At 43.3% G+C, this 21,287-nt stretch overlaps 1 protein-coding gene across 3 annotated transcripts in view; it reads left to right on the plus strand.

Annotated features, from left to right (window-relative positions):
- The window catches only part of pax7a (paired box 7a), a 57,855-nt gene extending 48,248 nt beyond the window's left edge, over positions 1 to 9,607 (plus strand). For all 3 annotated transcript variants that reach the window (XM_082533950.1, XM_082533952.1, XM_082533951.1), the window contains exons 9-10: positions 5,402 to 5,651; positions 6,816 to 9,607. In XM_082533950.1, the coding sequence (XP_082390076.1) occupies positions 5,402 to 5,651; positions 6,816 to 6,931 (366 nt within the window). In that variant the 3' untranslated portion in view covers positions 6,932 to 9,607. The remainder of the gene's footprint in view (positions 1 to 5,401; positions 5,652 to 6,815) is intronic.
- Positions 9,608 to 21,287: the final 11,680 nt, after the last annotated feature.

Here is a 21,287-nt window from a genome sequence, read left to right on the forward strand (position 1 = left end):
TCTCTCTCACTCTCTCTCTCTGTCCTCTAACCTTCATCGTCGTGGGCTCATTCTCGTGACCCCTTTGCAGAGTTTATACCGTGCTTCCAGCTTTCACAAGGGGGGATCGCAAAGAAAAGGAAAAACTTACTAAAAATAAGCTTCATTGCGTGTGCATCTCTGTCTCTCACTCCCTTCTACATCCAGACAATAAGATGAGAATATGGGAGGTAGTTGGGTCCTCAGCTGGTTGTCTCATGCAGCAGCTCGCCCCTTCCAGTCTCCAGCTGAGAGCTATTTCACTATTTATTTACATGTAATTATGGCTATGAGGTGCAGATATTAACACTGTCAAGAACAATTTGACCTGACATTTTTCACTAGACCTGGCCCCTGCTGTTTTCAGCAAACAACCCCCACTCCTCCCCCCTCCTCTTCTTCTTCCTCCCTCTTCGTTTTTCTCCTTTCTCCCTCGATCAGCCTTGCTTCTTGCTTCTCTCACACACACACACACCAGGCCCTGCCTTGCTGAAACCACTCTCCTGGAATCAGAAAATCTGCCGTTTAATTTAGAAGAGGCGTTGGAGCAAGGTGCGGCGAGCTGAAGTCGGTGTGCATGTGTGTGCCCGCTTAGAAGGGGCCTCTCTTGTTCCCAGTGGCTGAATCCATCCCATAGTTACTCAAGCATATCACTAGCAGAGAATAGAGGATTGCTCCCCACACGTTCTCCAATTGCAGCCCAATAGACGGTATATTAACCTCTGGTTAGTGCGGGGCCAAGTTTATAGCTTATGCTGTGGGATGTTTAAGAGGGGAGTGGGGTGGGGGTCCTTTTTCCAACTTGAGCAGCTGTGCTTTCTGGAACGCTAAGGCCGCTATGAGCATTTAGCTTAATGGAAATTTGCAGTAACAGAGAGGGAGCGTGTCTAGCCTTTAAAATAAATATGAATTTTATTCCACTTCCGCTCATTTAAGCTTCCTTTGGTACGTGTGAACAGCTTCATGGAGCGCAGAGGGGAGACGCACAGGCGCAGAATGGCTAACATGTTGTGAGGAGTGACAGCTTGTTCCAGTGCCCGCTAATCGTCCTCATCTGTGCCTGACATGTCAATGCCCACATTCTGTCAGTGCCAATCAGCCACTTAATTGAACACAATTAGCACCCCACCACAACCCCCCATTTGCATTACATTCTTCAAAGGCCCATTTCTCTCCCTCCAGCACCAACCCCCCCACCACCACCACCACCATTCTACCTCTCACTCTGCTTCTGTCTCTTCATCCTGTGGCACTAGTGGAAGACACTTTTCAGTTTTTATGAATGTGCCGCGGCCAATTAACGCAGTGGCATGCAGGCCTGAGCCCGTCATCTGCTGCCTGCCACCATCCTGGCTTTCTGCTGCGGCCCCACACCACCCCTCGCGCCACCTCCACCGTGACCAAAACGCTTTAATTCAATTTATGCAATCACTGTTATTTTTAAATAGTCATTTTGTCTGCTCAGATGAGGGGCCTTACTGCCCGCTGGGCCGGCCTTCTCATGTGAGGGATGGGGGGAAGGGCGGGACGCTGTGTGAGCAGGAGTCGTCTGACTTGGAGGGGGGAGTCACTGATATTTTCATTTGTTATTTATTTCCTTCATTTTTTTTGTTTGGTTTCATGTTAAGTGTTTGATTAGGATTTTAAAAGATTTAAATCAAGTTTTCATGTAACATTTAATGACCTAACATAAGAAGTCTGTCTGTTCTTTGTGTCTTTCTATGTATTAAATACGCACATTTCTATATAGTTAAGGTTTTATTTCATATTTTGACTGTTTCCAAAGTCAGACACTTTCCAGACTTCTGGGCTACAGAAATAAACACTATTCTCTTCCTGTAATCACACCCCGAGGACTGGCCTTCAAATATTGATCTGAAATTCAGTGTCATCACTGTGGATCTTTAATCGTTCTTTGCTGGAGTGAGTATCAGCCAGGCAGATCTGCTAAGGTGCACAATGTTATTCTGCACTACTCAGATAACTTACAGACATTTGGAGTGCTCATTTTTCCCTGTCTGCCCCAGTGACCTCTGCCTAACTTAAAGGTACATCTTGGGGGCATTTTGATTTGGGCAGAACGGGGAGGTATCGGTGACAGAGGAACTAATCCAGTATTGCGCAGATTAAGAGTATTTGTGGAGCGGGGTGTGTTGGCGCTGGCGCTGGGAATGGAACAGAAGGGGCTCCTATCAGCTCTCCAGGCAGGCTAGCCCTCAGGCCAGTGCAGTCCTACAGGAGTCTTTGTACTTCCCAAAGCCTCCACTCTCCTCTCGCTCACGCTATATCACTCTCTCTGCTGCCCCCCTCGCCTTCTTTCTATAGGCTATCATATTCTCAGCACTCCATTTCCTCACTTTACACTTGTGAATTGGTGTTGTTTTAATCCAGTGCAAGGGTGCATTCTTCTTATTATCAGGTGCAGCAGGGACGACTGCTCCTATAAGGAGACACGAATGAGCTCCATTTCACTGCCTAACACAATGTAAAAAATTAAATAGTCGAAGTGGAATAATGTTGACTTTTATGATCTCGTAATGATTATAATGGCTGAAAGAAAACTCAGCTCTTCCGGCACATTCCCATTCTCTTTCTTTACTGTGTTTCTTTTCTCTCATTGTGTTTTTTTCTTGTATCACTTGCAGTGTTTCAGCTCCGTCTCTGTCACGTTGTTTTATTCCAGAGTGAAATCCAACAAAGAACAACTCGTCAAACATTCGCGCAAACAAAAAAATGTTACAAAAAAAATGTAATTTGGCTGTTGAAGAAATTAGGGGAGGGGAGGGGGGTTTGAAAGGGCCTCTTTTTGTCTCAAGTGTGCTATTTATTTATCTGAAAGGATGCACATTGTATCCATTTACACTTCCCGCACTCACTTTGCCACAGGCTGGAGGGCTCAGAAGTTGAGAGAATTAATTACTTTTTTATTATTATTTATAAAGTAATCTATCTGTAGAGAGAGAGCAGAAAAGGAGGGGGGCGGGTGTGAAGGGAGGGGTGTTGTGCGCAAGAGGCAGGGAACGCCCTGGAGCATTGTCCTTTAAACTGGGTCCTGGCTCACATTATCTCCCAAACCAGCACTCACACAACATTAAACAACAAACGAACTCTGGGCTGCTGAGGACGCCGTATGCGAGGCGAAACAGGGAGTTGGGGGGGGGGGGAGGCGGGTGCAGAGAAACAGGGAGAAACTCTGCTCTGCAAGAGCATGCTGTATGTATGGATGATAAATATAATGGCCTTTCCTCAACTCTAAAATTTGACAGGAATCCAAAGTCCTTTTCAACTCTTTATTAATACGCCCACGTGCTTAGTGACAACCATCAGCTTCCTGCCTTTTTTTTTTTGTTTTTTTAATTCAAGACAAAAAGCAGATCCCCCCGCTTTCTTAGAGTTCATTCATTGGCTAGAACTTAATATCTGCAGAGGCTGTTTCACGAGCCACACAGAAACAGAAATATGTCAATGTATCCAGCCACAAATGGCATTTACGAGTTTATGTGACAAAGTATCGTTTAACACTTGAACACTTAGGGGGGAAAAAACTTTATGGGAACATCAAAGTAGCAAAACCCACCAATTAAAACTGAACCGTGTGTCACATAAAATGCTGTAGGTGTGGGTGGAAGAAGCCACTCTGAACATACCTTTCCCCACTAAGAACACTTAAATTATAACTGAAAACTGTGCTTGAGATCCTCACAGATGCCAACACTTGTCAGCCTCTAAAGTGGCCGACCCATCTAAAATATCCTGCTAAAATAGCAATGCCGCAACGTGTCGCGATAAGAAGTCATTTCCTTTTGAAGAGCTTTTATGAGCGTGAATAATAATAGAGCCAGTTGTTGGCTGTCCTATTTCATAAGGAAGCAATGTAATCAAGCTTCAATTAACCAATAACTAAAATGGGCTCATGCCCTCCAGCTGTCTCTCTCAGGACATTTTACTAGCTCCCTTTTTTTTTCTTTTACTTTAAGGAACCCATCCAAACATAACCCTTCATCTTCCTCACATTGTGCACTTCATCTCCATATGGGAGGGAGCATCACATGTGTCCAGCATGAAGAGGGCTATGAATCTCCCTCTTATGGATACATGTCACATGCTTTGTTCGCAGATGTGGAGGGGACGGTGGGGGTTTCCTTACTGATAGAATTAACATGTGGAAATGACTAACCAGCCTTTATGTTTCTAATGTGCTTCGAGTGTTTCGTATTTCTAGGGAGGCCCCTTTCTAAAGATATGATTAATTTGCAGAATATAGTTAATTTTCCCTCTGAGGGATAATCCTGGCGTGCAGCATCATTTGTGGACTGTTTTGGCTAGCTCCTGCGTTGGGTGTGTGGTTGCTACAAATGTGTATGCATGCGTCCGTTTGTGCATGCATGCAAACATATGTCTGCCTCTGTATCACCCCTGTGTAACCACCTCTATGATGGGCTAATTGGTTTAGCAGCCAAGGGGCCAAAGGCCAGTGCAGCATAGCAAAACTTAACATGAACCTGATGTTGAAAGGAAGGCTTCGCTGCTATAGGAGGGAAGCATGTGTGGGACAATTGCTTTTTTTTTTTTTTTACCACACACGCACACTCTACACTTAGGCTTTTTCACTTAACGAAACTCACAGCATGCGAAAACAAAATTTTTCACAGCGTTCTGGGCCACTGTGCTTCAGACTAGAGGAGCACCAGAAGTAATCTCTTACATTTTAACATATTGTGAGGCCTTCTTCTGACGAATGTCACATGCTATTACATTAATCTAGAATATTGAATTGGAAGCCTTTATGCACTGTGAATAATATACACACTGTAATATTCAGGCAAGCCTCAACCTGCACTATCAGCGGCCCGCTCAGTATGGTTTGTGGAGCCTACTTTGTGTGGGGATCTGAGGGGATCGTTTACCAGTTCCAACCCCATTACTATTCATGAGATGGGTAGGCTAGGGGCGAGGGATTAGGGACTCCCTTGGTGCTTGTTGTGCTGTAGGCTCGGGCTCAGGCCTCAGGCTCCGGGACAGGGGCTGTCTGGCAAGGATGGTGGGTCTATTATCACCCTGGGACCCGTCTGTCCCACAGCAGAACACTTACTGGCAGCGCCAGCTAATGGAAACTGTGTCTCTTGTTCCCTTTCTCCTTTTTTTAACCTCATCACCCTCCTGGTATCCTCCCTCCCCTCTGCTCTTTAAAAAAAGATGGGGAAGTTTCTCCCCTTTCCTATTTCAAAGTTGAAATGGTGTATTTCTATTGGCATCTTTACCGTGAAGTGCTGGGATGGCACTATACTTGCAAAAAAAAAAAGTACTTTCCCTCAACTCTGTCAATGCTTTGATCCTCAATTTTCCAAGTTTCTAACATCCTTTTTCCCCCCCTCCCCTCCAGGTGATGAGTATCCTGAGTAACCCTAGTGCTGTACCCTCCCAGCCCCAGCACGACTTTTCCATTTCCCCCCTGCACAGCAGCCTGGAGAGCTCCAACCCCATCTCAGCCAGCTGCAGCCAGCGCTCTGACACCATCAAGAGTGTGGACAGCCTGGCTTCCTCGCAGTCATACTGCCCTCCTACATACAGCGCCACCAGCTACAGTGTGGACCCCGTCACTGCAGGCTACCAGTATAGCCAGTATGGCCAGAGTAAGTAGACCCTTTATGTGTATACTGTTGTTGTTGCATAAGCAAATACTTTCATGTTTTTGTGACAAAAGCTGGTCGTTCTTCTCCGACCCCCTCTTAAGCTGACTAAATTTAAAAAGCCTATGAAGTGATGCCCAGTTCCCAGGCAGGAGAGCCTCCTGACCTTTGCACCCTGGTCGGTGGAGGCAGACACGTGCTCTTGATAAAGACCCCACCACCACCTCCACACCACAACCATCCATTTACAGAGCTGCCTTAGTCACACCCCACTCCACTTGGATGGGAAAGAGAAGAGGGCCACTTCAAAGAACGGCACACCCTCAGGGGCCACAGTGTCCTCTTGCCCACCTCTCTTTCCCTCTTTCTCCTATTTTGATCACACATGCACACACCCTCAGGGCAGGAAAGAGTTTGCTTTATTAGATTAGCATAATTGACTGATGCTGTCACAGCCATTCACAAGAGGTAAAATGAAGCCCACTTCCTGAACAAACCAATGCAGCATTGGCTAGCTGACATTTGTTTGTATTTATTTTCAGGTTCTGGTGGTGATCTGATGCTTTTGTGCATCTGGTGATTTTCTTTTCCGAAATGTGTTTGCGTTATGCGTGAGTGCGGGCGAGCGCGTGCCAATCTGTCACGTTTTTATGTGTGCGCACCAGTGTTTTTGTCAGCAGCAAGAAACTGATGGCAGTGCGGATGTGAGCTGATGTGAGGTTAATTAAGATGGTGATTGAGCACAGTGGATGGGTAATGAATGGAAGAGAGAGGAGAGGAGCTGCTGTCTGAGGATGAAAATGATCGGCCATGTGGAGTGTGGAGGGCATGAAATCAGAGATGCCAAGTGTAATGAAGACTGGCACACAGAACACACACAGGGAACTGTCTGAGTGACAGCATGGAGACTTTACCAGGATGCACATGCTCTGTGCCAGCAGCATGCCAACCTCAGACAAGGGACAGGGGAGGGGTTTTTATCTTTCACTCTCTCTGTGTGAATTGTTTTTCATTTGACTCATTCTCTTCTGCCACAACTTGTTTCAGCCTTAATCAGAGGAATGAAATGAGAGTGAATAGGACATATGTCCCAGGAATCTACCACCTGTCTAACGTTTGTTTGTTTTTCCTTTCTGTATTCTTTTGTTTGTTTGTCTGTGTGTATAGCTGCTGTAGACTACCTGGCTAAAAATGTGAGCTTGTCCACCCAGAGGAGGATGAAGCTTGGAGACCACTCGGCAGTACTGGGGCTGCTGCAGGTGGAGACGGGACAGGCTTACTGAAGCCACTCGGGACAAACCCTGCACCTCTCTCTATTTCGCCCTCTGCCACCCTCCTCCATGCTCCATCAAGTCTGGACTGCAACTCCAGCTCGTCTATCTGCAGCTCGGCCATGACATCAGTGAACAGACGCGCGCCCTCACTCTGTACCAGAGAAAGTGACGCTTGTGAGAGAGTGAAAAGTCCCTTTTTGGGAATGGAGCTAAACTTTTCACACCACCAGGCGGCTCTGCACCCTTTCTCCCCACCCTTTGGGCATAATTGCCCGCTCCTTGTACTCATGTCCCAGCCTCAGACCTGTTTGTTTTACTCAGTGGGCCAAAAAGGACCCCCAGATGACCAAAGGATGGTCAACTTCATTGGCCCAGATTCCTCCTTTTCATGGCTGCAGTCCAGCACACATTTAGAGCCATCAACAACATGTACTTTTGACCTTGCTGTTCATAGTAGTTAACAAAGCCAATATCATTTGAACGACTCTTCTTCTTGTTCTTTTTTGATATTGTTAAGACTATTGTTGCTGTTATATGATTATGGTTAATGTGATTTCTGTTGTTCTTTGATTCCATTCGTATCTCTTTTCTCCGTTAGATGTCGGTGTGTAAAACACAGAGAATGACTGAGATGATCTGGGAGCGATGCATGTTTGCGTGTCGACACACAGTCACACAAAAGAGGATGATTGTTTTCCAAGCTGCTGTTCCTCTGCCTGTTCCCTGAGCTCAAATATTCGTGAGCGATTTGACCTTCCCACTTTCATATTCGTCTTGACATTCCTAAAGAACTTGGCCATACTGTGGGAAGTCTGGCTGGCTGGATTCTGCAGGGAATTAAAGCAGCGTTTTGGCGGCCAATAGCTTTCCCCTTGTAACCTCCATCCCATCCTTAGTGGTGGTCCATAGGGAGGAGGGCATTGTTTGCAAAAACAGGATTGGGGAAATTAATGTATTTTGAAATATGGACCTTGCCAAGCTCAACCACCCCCTCATACGAACACACACACACACACACACACACACCTCCCCATTCCTCCCAAATCCCATCTGCCAGGGAATCCTGTGTGACTTAAACAGTGTGAAGCAGATTAAATCACACGAATATAATATCAAAGCTAATTCACAGTGACCCTTCTCATCACTAGCCAGTATTTCAGTTTTTTTTATAGCATAATTAGCACATTTTGTAAATGCACACTGTGTTGGCTTTCCACCTTTCGACTAAATTCCTTCAGAACATTCCTCAGCCTCCATCTCCAACATACTATAGGCATTCCAGCATTCTCTGTTATGAGATTAAAAAGTAGACAAGCTGTGCCATTCACATGCACTCTGGAAAATCATATAATCCAGTCAGTTGTGAAAGGGCACAGGTAACTCCGCTGATTGGCCCCCTTCTCTGGTTTGGACCAGAGCCACGTCTAATCCTCCACTTTCACATACTCACCCAAATGTACAAAAAAGACGAAAAAAAAAGTTTAATAATAGTGGATATGAGACATTTGTGTAGCACGCGTTGTTGACTTGATCCAGGACCAGCTGTTCCCTTGAGATGAATGTGATATTTTTCATTGACATCAGTGTGATTATTATGACAGTTAATGCTCAAGAAAGGATCTGGTCCTTCGTCGCCTTTAAAATCTGAAAAAATGTACAGTAGCTGGAGCAGATTGTGTATCGTTTCTTTATAAAGAGTATGTTTTATACTAAAACAACACTATGTTGAGTGGTAGGTAAGCAAGGGATCTGTGGAAGGAAATGTTTTGGTTTTCTTTTTCTGTTTTCTTTTTAATGTATTTAATTGGTTTACTTGTTTCAACCAAAAGTTTTGAGTCTGTTTTTTTTTCTGACCCAGGTAAGAATTGATTTGTATAAATTAGTAAAATATAAATTCCACTGAAAATGTTCCAATTAAAATGACATTTAAGAGGGTAAAACTGAGCTTGAAGGAAAATGAAAGCTTGGTGTCACAGACAGACTCCCCCTGAACCACAGGACCGCTGTATATTTAAAAGTTGGCTGAATTAAACATCTTCGGGGTGTTTTTGACCGCCTGTTTTACAGACTGAGTATAAAAGCTATCACTGGACCAAGGACCTAACACACCTGAGCCTTCGGTGTGTGACTCTGCCAATGGACCAGCGTGATGATGATGATAATGATGATGATGATAATAATGCCAGAGACAACAGGCTTTCTACTCTGGGAATTTGTTGGATTTGTGGACCAATAAGACTTCAGGAGAAAACGTCAAAGTAATGCTGACTCCGCACTGAACCGCAGCAGTTGCTGCTCCAACTGCTTCACTTAGACGCCTCACTCATGTGTATATTTTAAAAAGGAAGAGTTTTAGAATTGTCTTTAGTGTATCAAACCCATTTCTAACACTCGCATCAATAAACATTCGGGTATTTAAGGCATACAACTCCTTCCCTCCCAGCCCTCCCCCTTCCTCCTCCCGTCTGTTTGACCCTTAACCTGTTTAGTTGCTTTTTGACATCTGTGCTTTGCTTTACTCCTTTTTCTGTTCCGCATGTGTGTATATTATCATGGTATAATTTATTCTGCTGTATGAAGTATTAGAGTAGTGGGAAACTTGTATTGGTATTTACTACCTTCAGCCTGTTGGTGTGTTTACTGTAACACTGGCGTAACTGTTATCAATTAAAGATCCAAAACAGAGTTGAGCCTTTTGTCTCTTATTTCTGTCCTGTGCAGGTTATTTTAACGTTTATTATGAGACGAGTCAGTAATGAGCCTTTTTATTTATCCATTGCTTCTTTCAGTTTTTACATGTACTACATATGTACATACATATTCAGTATAGACAATAACCATTTTATCCAGCCAATCAACTATCTGGTTTTTCCAGCCTTTCTCCCATTTATATAATTTTGGACTGACTGACTGACTTTGATTAGGTAAGACAAGCCATTTAAATTGTGACCTTGGGCTCTTGGAAATTGTGGCAAGCCTTTTTAGTATTTTCTAAGATTTAAAAGGGCTAATAAAATAAAAATAAATTGATGGAAAATATATTTCAGACAGATTAATTACAGGCCTGGTGTAAATCTGTGTGCATCTGCAAAATCTTAAATCAGCCCTAACCGCATGCTTGTAGTCTGAGCATGTAAGTTCAAGCACATTTGCGGGGGTCACCAGTGACTGTTCCAGCGATATGATTAGAGAGTGATGAGAGCTCAAATGTCCCAGACGAGGAGACGCAGACTGAAAGTGTGTCTAGCTGCAGCTGTAGGAAGTAATTCATTCTACCCGCTGACCAGCAGCGCTCGCCTCTCCCTCCGCTTGCCGGGGAATGCAGTCTGCAAATCTCTGCGGTATGGTGTGAATGTAGGGGAACTAACCGGTGTAGTGTGGAAGCATCCGCTGTGCTTTATATTACACGTCAAAACAGTGGAGCTCATTCACTTGTAGCCATCAGGCACTGCTGGAGGTATGTCAAACCCGCCTTAGGTACGTTCATTCATTCATTTAACAAATCTCAAACATGCTGGATATGTGTGCAGTCGCCGCAGCAAGAAAATCTTCGTACATAGTCTTGTCTAAACTAGTAAATCATGCCAAGATGCACCGTGAGAGATGTATATTTACTTTCTGTACGCCACAAATTGACAACAAATACTTTGCATTTTATTTGCAATTAAATGTGAACTAATTAAAGGCATCACTAATCAAAATTATTAACATCATCACCATCAAATTGTATTAGCAGATAAATCTGAAGCTAAATGAAGTCAGTACTGCTTGTGTTATCAAGGGGTACCTATCATTCCTATTTCATATTTTCATACTCAGTGAGTATAAACTGATACATAACGTTTAGGATTCCCTTCACAGATTCAAATCAGCACTGAAATGCAGCGTTATCGCCACGTTATATCATCAAGGCTCAGTTAAATTTGATGCAAATGTTAATTCTCTTGAATATCTAATTACAAAACATATATTGTGGGGGGAAAAAATAGTGTTCTTGGGTGCTGGATTAGCATGCCAATGAGGCAGGTCAATTAGTTAATCGATTTCAAAGCAAGTTTTTGATATGAGGTCATTCTGAGGAGACTGGGGGGCTTTCAATGGATCCTCTGAACATATCAAATATGCATTGTGGCTCTTTGCCTGCTGCGTGTCATCCTTCATATATTCCTCTAAAAGTTTGTGTTCTGGTTGTCCAGATTAGACCTTGGCATGTGCTACGGTTGTCCCCTTTGCTCCAGCTTGTCTCCTGAGGTGCCGGCCTGGGAGTTTTGTCTCCCTCGGGTCTGCTGTCACTCAGACTGGACGAGGTGGCAGCTCAGGCAGTGGTGTGTGGGAGAGCTTTATGACATTTCCCTCATCTCCTGCTTTGATCCCCTAATTGATTGACTACAGGAGCAGAGGATAAACAGAGCCCACAAGAGCCGATTCCACTCGCCTCTCTGGAGTGGTTTAGATAAAGTGTAGAGGCCCGAGCGCTCCATTCCTCCTCTCCCCTCCTCTATATGGACATACGGCCATTGAAGGTAGCTCTATGCCATGGTAGCTTAGCTGTGGGCTGTGTCCTCAGGCCCAGTGCTTGCCTACTGCCCCTGTGCATAAATGGCTGCCAGTAATGGGGTTGTTTAGATCACAGGGATGGAAATGAAACTCCTGAGCCTTGCTGTAGAGACCAGGAGGCCCTATCACTCATGCAGCAGTGATAGAGAATTCACAGCGTCAGCCTGGTCATACTTTCAAAATAAGCCATGGAATAGAGGCTCTGATTCAGATCTTATTTAGGACCCAGCTCCTGAACCTGGCCATGCTGTGATAAATAACCTTCTGCTGAAGACTCAGGAAAGCCGTGAAGAGGAAGAACGCAAACAGCCAGTTAGGAAAAAAAAAACAACAACAAGCCAAAAAGTCTCAGATTTAAAGAAAATGTGTGTTTGAAAATATGACTTTAGAATGATTTAAACCAGATATGATAATTATATTCTAATTTTTCAAATTTGTCTTCAGAAAGAGTTCAGATCCGTGTGCAGGTATGCTAAGAAATGATTAAGAGATGCTCTGGGGTCTTGGTTTTATTCTTTGAGATTATGTGTCATAGGGAGTAAAAAAGCTCCCAGCTGTCGCCATGAAAGCACTTACAGTATAATAATCCCCCAAATCCTGTAATTATGCCAGCATACGCTGTGTACCTGAGCCTCAGCTTTGTGCTCGTCACCTCAAGGATCCCACTGACACAGACACAGACGCACAGCTTGCCATGCACATATCTCCTTCCCAACCATGTATTTTGCATAGGGAGAAAATCTTATTTTCAGAACATTTTAGGTATTTTGAATTTCATGGTTACCCCTCTCAGGTATTATAGATAGATAATCTGTCATGTATAAGTAAAAAAAAAAAAGAAAAAATCAGGAGCTCAAATAGGGGATTGTCTGATTTACCAGGAACCAAAATTATAGAATCTTTCACCAGCTATATTACATTTAATCAGCTAAGTAAGATCAATCTTCAATTCATTACATTTTATTCATATAGAACCAATTCAGATTGCAATACTTGAAATGCACATGTGCACATATATGCACATCCATGCACACCTCCCTTAATTCATTTTTTTTAAACAAAGACAAAAAAAGTCCAAGTAAAGTTGTAAATCTAAGAAATCGGAGCTAGATAAAAATCACTGTGAAGCCAAGCTTGATTTACATTTAAAATCTGAGCTGTGTTCTCAAACTAATTAATATTAATAACAAAAATGGAAATGAGTGCAGTGGCGGCCCATAAGTGAAGAACAAACTGGGTGCATTCAGTCAGGAGATTCATATACAAGCCCTTTCTCAGGAGAAGTGGGCTCTAAACAGGCGTGACGGCAGGGCATAGACCGCCATACACAGAGACAATTTTTCTAGATAATAGCCTATCACGCAGGATACAATTTAAATTAAAAAATGCAATTTTCACCTTGAAATGAACAAATGATTACAATTTCTATACAAATTAAGGCATCCAGGCTGTGCCTCAGTACTGTGCCAAGGCCATGAAACCTGACATAATTACCATGAAATACATTTTCAAATATTTGTATTTTGTCCATCGCTTTAAAACATGCCACTCTGCCTTCTGTGGGTTTGTGATCTCACCTTCTGGGGGAAATACATAAAAAAGAGAGAAAATCATCAGAGATGAAAAGCTCTTCAACAGGAGAGATAAAAATGTAGGGGGAAAAAAAAAACAACCTCCCATACACACAGTAAATCAGCGCAACTCGGCACAGCGCCCCTGGAGCTATCTCTAAAAGCCAAATTACTGCTACTTATCTAAGGAATCATATCTACTAGTTATCTGCTCCTGAGATAGGCTCCTCTCTCTCTCTTGTGCCTTGTGCTCATCGCCAGAAAAGCTATTTATTTGTGATTACAGACACCCTTTGAATAAAAGATGTTTGTGTTTGAGATCCAAAGTTTTCGCAGATTCTGAACTCCTGAGATTCTTCAGAGAGGAGAGTATTGAAGGCAGAACACCTTATTTGGGCAGGGTTGCTGGGGGTGGTCTGCTGCAGAGAGAGGGATGAAAGTGTAGCCGATGGGAAATATGAGACAAGACCTCAAACTTCTCTTACTCTTCATATCACATATGCTTTCAGAGGGGATTCATACTGAGATGAGGTGTCGAATTGACTTTAAATGCAGAACCTTATGCTGGAAACACATGGAGACAGGAAGTTCTGGCAGGTATTTTGTAGAAAGCTGCCAAAAGCTGCTAAGTTTGGAGTTTTGGGGAGTTTCTCTTCTCGCAGATATTAATGCCCTTAACTAGGAGGAATCACAGGAAAGCAAATTTTTAATGCGGTGGTACAGAAATGCAGTTAAAAAGTGTCTAATACTAGCAGTGGGTTTCTTTTGTCCACTACAATCTAAAATAGTCCAATGGCAATCTTTTTGCAGGGCTTCAAAACATGTTCACCTCCCCTTAGAAACACTTAACAACATGTGCAGTAGGGAGCGAACATTTTAAACTACTACACCAATATATATGCTCATTCCCTAAGCAAAGCAATGTAAGTACAAGACTCAGAGCTATTATACAGTTTACTAATCTTAAATGCCTCTTTTTTCCTTCCATTTCTTCCATTCCCTCTTTTGCCCTCCATCTGTTGAAGTCCCTCAGCCAGAGAGGCGCACATCAGATTTCAATAGTTGACCTCTTAATGCTGAGGTCAGTGCTGCACCGGCAGCGATTTCACACTCAAGATGAAAGGGAAATGAACACTGAGGATGCTGGGGTGGGGTGGGGGGTGACATGGGGCCCTGACCACTTTGGCCATTGCCACTCTAACCGCTTCACTGCACCGGGCTGGAATCTGAGGTGAGTCCAAGAAGAGGTGCTGAGATTGAGGTTTGCCACCTGTATAACAATAGGCGAAGCCACCGACCTAGACTAGATATGCACCGATTGTTTTTCTTTTTTCTCAGCAGCGATAAAACTTAGTTGCACTGTTGATTTCTGGTGCAACGAAGGAACTAGTCAGACGACAGAAGAAGACGCACATGAAGTAACTCCACTAGCATCTCCAGAACTGGAGAGATGAGCTCCTATGCATCTGAAATTCCTACGAGAACTCTCTGTTGTCACAGTCGTACGAGCTACTGAACCCCAGCATATTGTTCTTTTCCACCAATGAGCCCGGGCCCCGATGCTCGCCCTGATGTTTGCCGTCAGACTCCCGGCCTGCCCGCCCAGTTACAAGCGCTCATTACCGGTAGATTTCTCAGAAGCCATTATTGAATGAACACTGAGACAAGGCTAGCAGTGAATGGACAGTTTGGTTACACCGCCATGAGGCTTGAGCTCCTCAGAGTAATGTACCGCTTAAGTACCTGTCAGCTTTATAAAGGAGGGAGTAGACTGTGTAAATGTGTGTGTAAATAGAGTGTCAGATCAGGACCCCAGGGAGTGGAGGTGGGGAGCGTGCATGTGTGTCTGTGCATGTGTATGCTCTTTTGTTCGGCGGTGCATGTGTGTGTTAGCGAGTGTGCATGTGAGTGTCACAATAATGATCATTTAACCCTCCTCAGCATTCCCCAGGGCTCCACGTTCCCCTTTCGACTTCATAGTGCTCCAGGCTCTCGCTCTCTCTCGCTCTCCCTCTCTCTCTCCCTTTGCCTCTTCTGTCTGCTTCTCACGGCTAGGCACAGTTGGGGAGCAGCTCCTTATTCATTCATGAGAGAAGCACCGGATAAATAAAAAGGTTCATTACTGTGCTAAAGTGTTACTAATGACATGTACCTGCCACTGAGCACCTCCGAAAATCTAATGTGACACACTAGAATGGAAAATCTATTCTGCTGCACCAAGGCCTCCAATGGCGCTAGCACATACTCTATGGAAATTTCTCTCCGCTTGCCCTCCAATTGTGTCTCTCTAAAACCAATATTTACAATCCCATAGCCATTATGTCCTACTACGCCCTCTGCGCCTGCTGTTGCGACCTTCATATTAGCTGAAAATTGGACTTTGCAAACTTAGCAGGGGAGAAGAGACTCTTCACATAGATGAGAGGGGGCAGCACCGGGAGACTCAGCATGAGGTGCGGGGTCCTTCTCGACTCCCCTGCTGCCCCAAACCCTAAACTGACAACGGCCAACTAAATGCTAAACAAAAATACAGTGAAATCTCTCCATGATGCATGCCATCATTAAGTCTCCTCCATGTAAATGCTGTAATAATAAAAATGCTAATAAAAGACACCCTGAGTGCCTTTTATTCACCTTAAGGTTACACTGTGTTTCACTTGAGACGTGACTTCTCTTTTGACACTCATAATGTGTCACCGGATCACCAGCCCTAGGTTCATAGACTATGCAAATAAGCCTGATGGCAGCATTTAACCAGTAACTAGACAGAATGCTTTTGTATTCATCTGATTAATGTCAGCAAATGCAGACATAAAGCTTGACTGACAGGAGGAGGTCTGGATGAAGAAGCTAAAGCTCCCACAGTAACAAACTGTCTTTGATGACATCTCAGCTCTATTCCTGCAAAAGCATCACCCATTCATTTCCCTGAAATCTTGAGCTTGCTATATTATTTAAAAACAGATTTTTTTAAAAAGCATTTTCACCTTTATTATCTTTAAAAATATTATGACACTTGCGATAGTTCAAAGAATCAAAATCAAACAGCAGCTGTTTCTGGGATGTAGTACATTTGGCTCTGCAGGATTGCAGAGCCAAATGTTTGCACATCTGGAGATAACATTGGGGAAAATAAACAGATTAATTGATGAACTGAGTTCTAAGAAGTTGCAAATACTAAATGCATATAAAAACAAATGTCAGAGTTAAACCGACTCTTCAGTTATGGCTCTCATATTTACAGAGTTAAGAATTCTGTCGTTATTTTTGTGATTAAGGACACGTAATCAAAAAAAAAAAGATCCTTTCTGCAGGACGAGACAACAGCTGCCCTGGTCCAAACAGATTATATCGTTAGCTGGATAGATGTTAACTATGTTGTACGAAAATGTGATGTTACAGATAATTAAAGAGATAAGGTTTTCTTTGTACAGATTTAATGCAGCTCTTTGATGCAGTGCAAATGAGCTACGACTTAATCTTTAGAGATACAAAATGTGAAATGTAAGGGGGGGGGGTCCACATGTTTTTAATGCACACAGACTTTGATGTGTGTCTGAGGTCTACTCCACCTGGATTTGCTATATGATAAACCCAACAGTACAAACAATTTCATTATTTCCCAAAGTATTTATTGTTGTACAGAATAACTTAGGAATATACTAATCCCTAACCCATCTTATTTAAATTTTTAAACTTTTATCATTTCTCATCAATCAAATGCTTTAACCAGCTCTTGGGAGCTTTGCAGAAACACCAGCGTCAGTCAGCTGTGGCTGTGTTATTTCTCCCAAGCTGAAATACTTGTTGCATCTTCAAGAGCTCAGGGTCTAATTGAATCATGACTTCCATCAGTGTCTCAGCAGAGTCTTAAATGACTGTTTGCTCAACATGTCTGCCCATTTCCACTGATTAATTCATACGAAGCCAAACAAAATGTTCTGCCTTGTTTATCATGTTAAATCCAAGCCCTGCAGTGTTCCTGCAGTCAGTCCCTTATCAGAATGAATAAGGGACTGACTGCAGGAACACTGCATATATATATATATATATATATGTATACATAAGAGTGATACTTAGATTGCAAGAAGTTATGCAGTTTTTCCCCACAAAAATTTTTATTTTTTGAATTATTTGTTCTATTATTAACAATTAAACAATCTAGTATACTGTCAGGATAATGTATAACAAATATCCCTACATAATATTTCATGAAGTTTACAGCAGTAGCATCTACATGCTCCACTGTTATATGTGAGGATGCATATCATCAAATACACCCCAGGCTGTAAAATTGTAAGGCAAATGAAAAGATCTCAAGAAGTGAAACGATTTACCTGTAAACACTAAACAAGGCTCGTTGCTACTTGCGATGAAAAAAGAAAGAGTAGTGAAACATCACAAAGCATATTATACACACTTGCATGCAGAACAGGTGCGTCTTGGCTTCAGCCTAGTTTAGATACATAGATAACACAGATAATGTGCATCAAATTATTAAACTATTAAATATTAGCATAGATCATTTAAAGGCTCTAGTGGTCAAAGTGGTAAGACAATGTAGACTAACCACATGATTCACCTGCATTTCTGCTACAAGGGAGATGAATCAAGCTCCTATTGTTAAGTTTGATCAGTAGTCAAGGAGAAACTCGGAGTGGGAGGGTGGATCGGACATGAACATTTGTGCCGAATGTTCTCTGGATTGGACACAGCTATACCTGTGGCTTCCTGTGAAAACTGACTTATACAACAACAGGCCGGTACAACAGAAACTTCCACTTGAAAGCCGAAGAGATGAAGTGGCAATTTGGTTAATCGTGTTTCTCTTTAAGACTGGACAAACTGTGTCCTTGTACTGCTAAAATGTGCCAAGTGTTCTGAGCTGTACTTGTACTTGACAGAAACATGGCTTGTAATCTGAACATGGGCTCTAATCAGCCTGTAAAGCACGCTCCTAAAAACACCTATCACAGGCTACACGTGTGCCATTGGGGTGTGTGTTTGTGTTGCAAACACAATAGAAACACAGAGATCAATTAGCCTCATGGTAAATCATTGTACGGGTTAAACACTCAGTGGTGTTGTTATATCACAGACCCTGTGACAGCCACCACAATTATCTCCCCTCCCAATGCTTCCCAAGGGTCCTATAAACCACATTAGCCACTCTAGGCTGGCAGATCGTTCAACGAGGACCTCCTCCTCTGAACATCACTACAGCAATCCGCCAAAGTAGCTACATCCAGGATTTGACACAGCTGTAAATATTAAAATATGATGATTTCATTACGATGTGCCCTCGCTGCATGAAATCTGTGGATTACTGGAGTTGGTTGTTTGTCTTTATTTTAAATGTCAGCCACAATCACAAAGCAGAGCTGTCATTTATTTGCTCACGTTCTAGAAATCTAAAATCAGGCCTTAATTGAGCATACATCTGTTATAGTGTTACTTTGAATAGCCAGCTCAGTTCCTCATTCAGCGAGCCTGTTCTCTCAGTGATTGACTTTTCCCTCAGCAACCCCACAGCAGATAAAGGAAGAGAGCTTAAACCTGTTACTGTCAGCTTCTCACCTGGATCATAAGAACTCCTGCTCGGAGCATGCAAACCAATATCCTCCTATTCTTTGCACAGCCGCCCAGGATTCGCAGCAGTAGCTCTTCACAAAGACCAGGGCTGAGCGACACTCCGTGTTATCTTATTGAGTTACCTGTAGCTAAGCTCTGAGCGAGCACACACAATGGCAGGCAGTTAATGACAGCACAAGGCCTAACCCCTTGTCCCCGGCCTTTCCCTGAGCCTCATTTCCGCGCGGCGGCTGCCATTTCACAGCTGTTAGCCACAGACTCTCTTTGTCATGATTAAGGACAAATTAATAGATGCCTCCTGGTAATCAGCTTTCATTAGGGCTGTCAAACCGTCAGTGGCATTCGCTCAGTGCACTGGACACGGGATGATCACCTCCCAGTTGGGAGACACTACAGCTGACTGTGTGCAGCTGTAGTGCTGCCTCTCAGCTGCTGTATTTGTGTGCTTGGTGTGGCTAAAGTGTGGGTAACCAGTGCATTAGCACGCTCCTTCGTGGCACAAGTGCTTGTAGTTGGTGCATTAACAGTGCTCCGTGTGGAGCTGCAAGATGGAGGTCATCGTGGGAATGACATAAAGAGTAGTCTTTCTGCTGGGTGTAATTGGCCCCAGCATGCTGAAAATGGACTGTGAAATGTAAGGGGGGGTCAAATAATTGATTTTCCCCCGAATGCAGAATCCAGGGCAGGGCTGTTTAGTGAGTAATTTACAAGAGCAGTTCGGCCCGGGCTGACTGGCATATCTGTTGAAAGTTCCCAGGGGCATGGGAATAGATAACACACACCTGAGACCCTGGAGCAGATGGACAGCAGTCACTGTGCTACTCAGAGGGCAGAGAGGATTCACATCAAACTTACTTCCACACATATATGTATGCAGAGGGGTATGAGAGCGCATGCACACACATACTCTGAGGATGATGGACACAGGCTATTGTATATAGAAATAGACTCTCTCCCCTCACTCTGTGCATCTCTCCTTCACTCTCTCTCTCTCTCTCTCTGCAGCATTTCTGAAATTGATGAAATAAACTCATCAGACTTCCAGCAAGTTTGGCATTGTGAGAGGGAGCTGAAGTCATTTCAGTATGTAGATTTCAGACTTAAACCCATAACTGTGTTGCGTGGTGCATGACCACCCCCACCTGCTGGAGAGAGAAGGCTGGGGTGTGCATGATGGGATAGGGACGTCTGTAAGACAGGATATAGCCTGGCCCTCTATATGTTTAGTGATTTCTCAACACCACAGCCTAAGGGAATTAAGACAATAGCCTTATGTCAGATAGTATAATCTCATGACAAAATGGCATTTTATTTCCTGTGGGCTCGAATACATGTGTAAGCTAATTGAGGAGAAACGGCGACTTAGCCATCTGCATGGCTAAAATTGGTTTCATCTTCCATTTGGAAAATTTCTCGTTAACTGAAAAAGATGAGTGACGATTGTCAAGATCCATCATCTCAGTAATGTGAATTTATGGGGAAAAACACAATGATTAGCTATTGTTGCATTGTACCGGAGTCATTGCTGTCAAAAATGTAGATGAGCAATGCAGAGCTGGTATATTGAGCTCATTGCAAAATGACATTTGTATGGCACGCACTCGGTGCTCTGCAATTTTCTTAAGCATCTCGGTAAATTGCACCAAACAATTTTCAAGATCAATTCCAGCGTCAAAAACAATGCACATAAATCCCATTTCTCCAACCCATATTGTGTTGGAGAGGGCCCCTGTGTTTGCATGAAGGTAATTACAGTGGGATTTGATGTTGTGGTGTGCCCAGAATTCTCCAGCTTTAGATCAGGCTCAGGGTGCTCCACCCCATTAATACTCCATATGGGGAACCCAGCTGTGATCAGAATTGGAAGAGCGGGAGGGGAAATCGATTTCATTTGCAGGATTATTGATGTAACCGAGATGCAGTTTGTATGAAACATAAAGTCTCATTTCAGAGGTTATGGATAAAACTGGATTGTGGGGCTGGCTGTTTGTTTTATTCAATGAAACATTACAAAAACAGAGAAGTCAGTATACACAAATCTATACAGTCGGCACCCGCATTGCACCACATTAATGCTATAGAACAAGTTTTCTTCTCTTCTTCTCTTCTCACATTTACCTGCTTAAACTGAAACAAACTACTAAATATAAGACACTGATAAAATGTCGGGAAATTATTTTCAAAAGATTGCATTTTAATGGGAGACTGTGGGAAAATTAAGCAGATAAATGTGATTTACTGCATTGCAGGAGGAAAAATAGGGCTCAGCGCAGCACATAATGTTGGCACAAGTGACCCAGCATTCTTTTTCACTCTTTGCCAACTTCCCGCTCCACCTGTTCCCTACATTTTTTAGGGAGGCTTTGTAAGTCAGACTGATGTGAGGTGATCACACATACATTAAAAACAATATCAGACTTTCCCAGGCTTCAGATGGCCCAGCAGCTGGATCTTTCAACTGAATCCGTCCCTCTTTCCAATTATTCCTCCTCCTTTCTTCATTTTCTGTATCCAGTGGAGACCACTGTAAGTTCCCACTCGTATAACAGCAGCAGTTGGAGTGATGGCAAACCAGATGGGAAAGTTTTTTTTCTCTTTCTGTGTTCACAGCACTCAAGCGATACCAGCAGCAGGGTCAAGATAAG

The sequence above is a fragment of the Aulonocara stuartgranti genome, assembly GCF_965226115.1.
Source record: "Aulonocara stuartgranti genome assembly, chromosome: 5".
NCBI classification, from domain to species: domain Eukaryota; kingdom Metazoa; phylum Chordata; class Actinopteri; order Cichliformes; family Cichlidae; genus Aulonocara; species Aulonocara stuartgranti.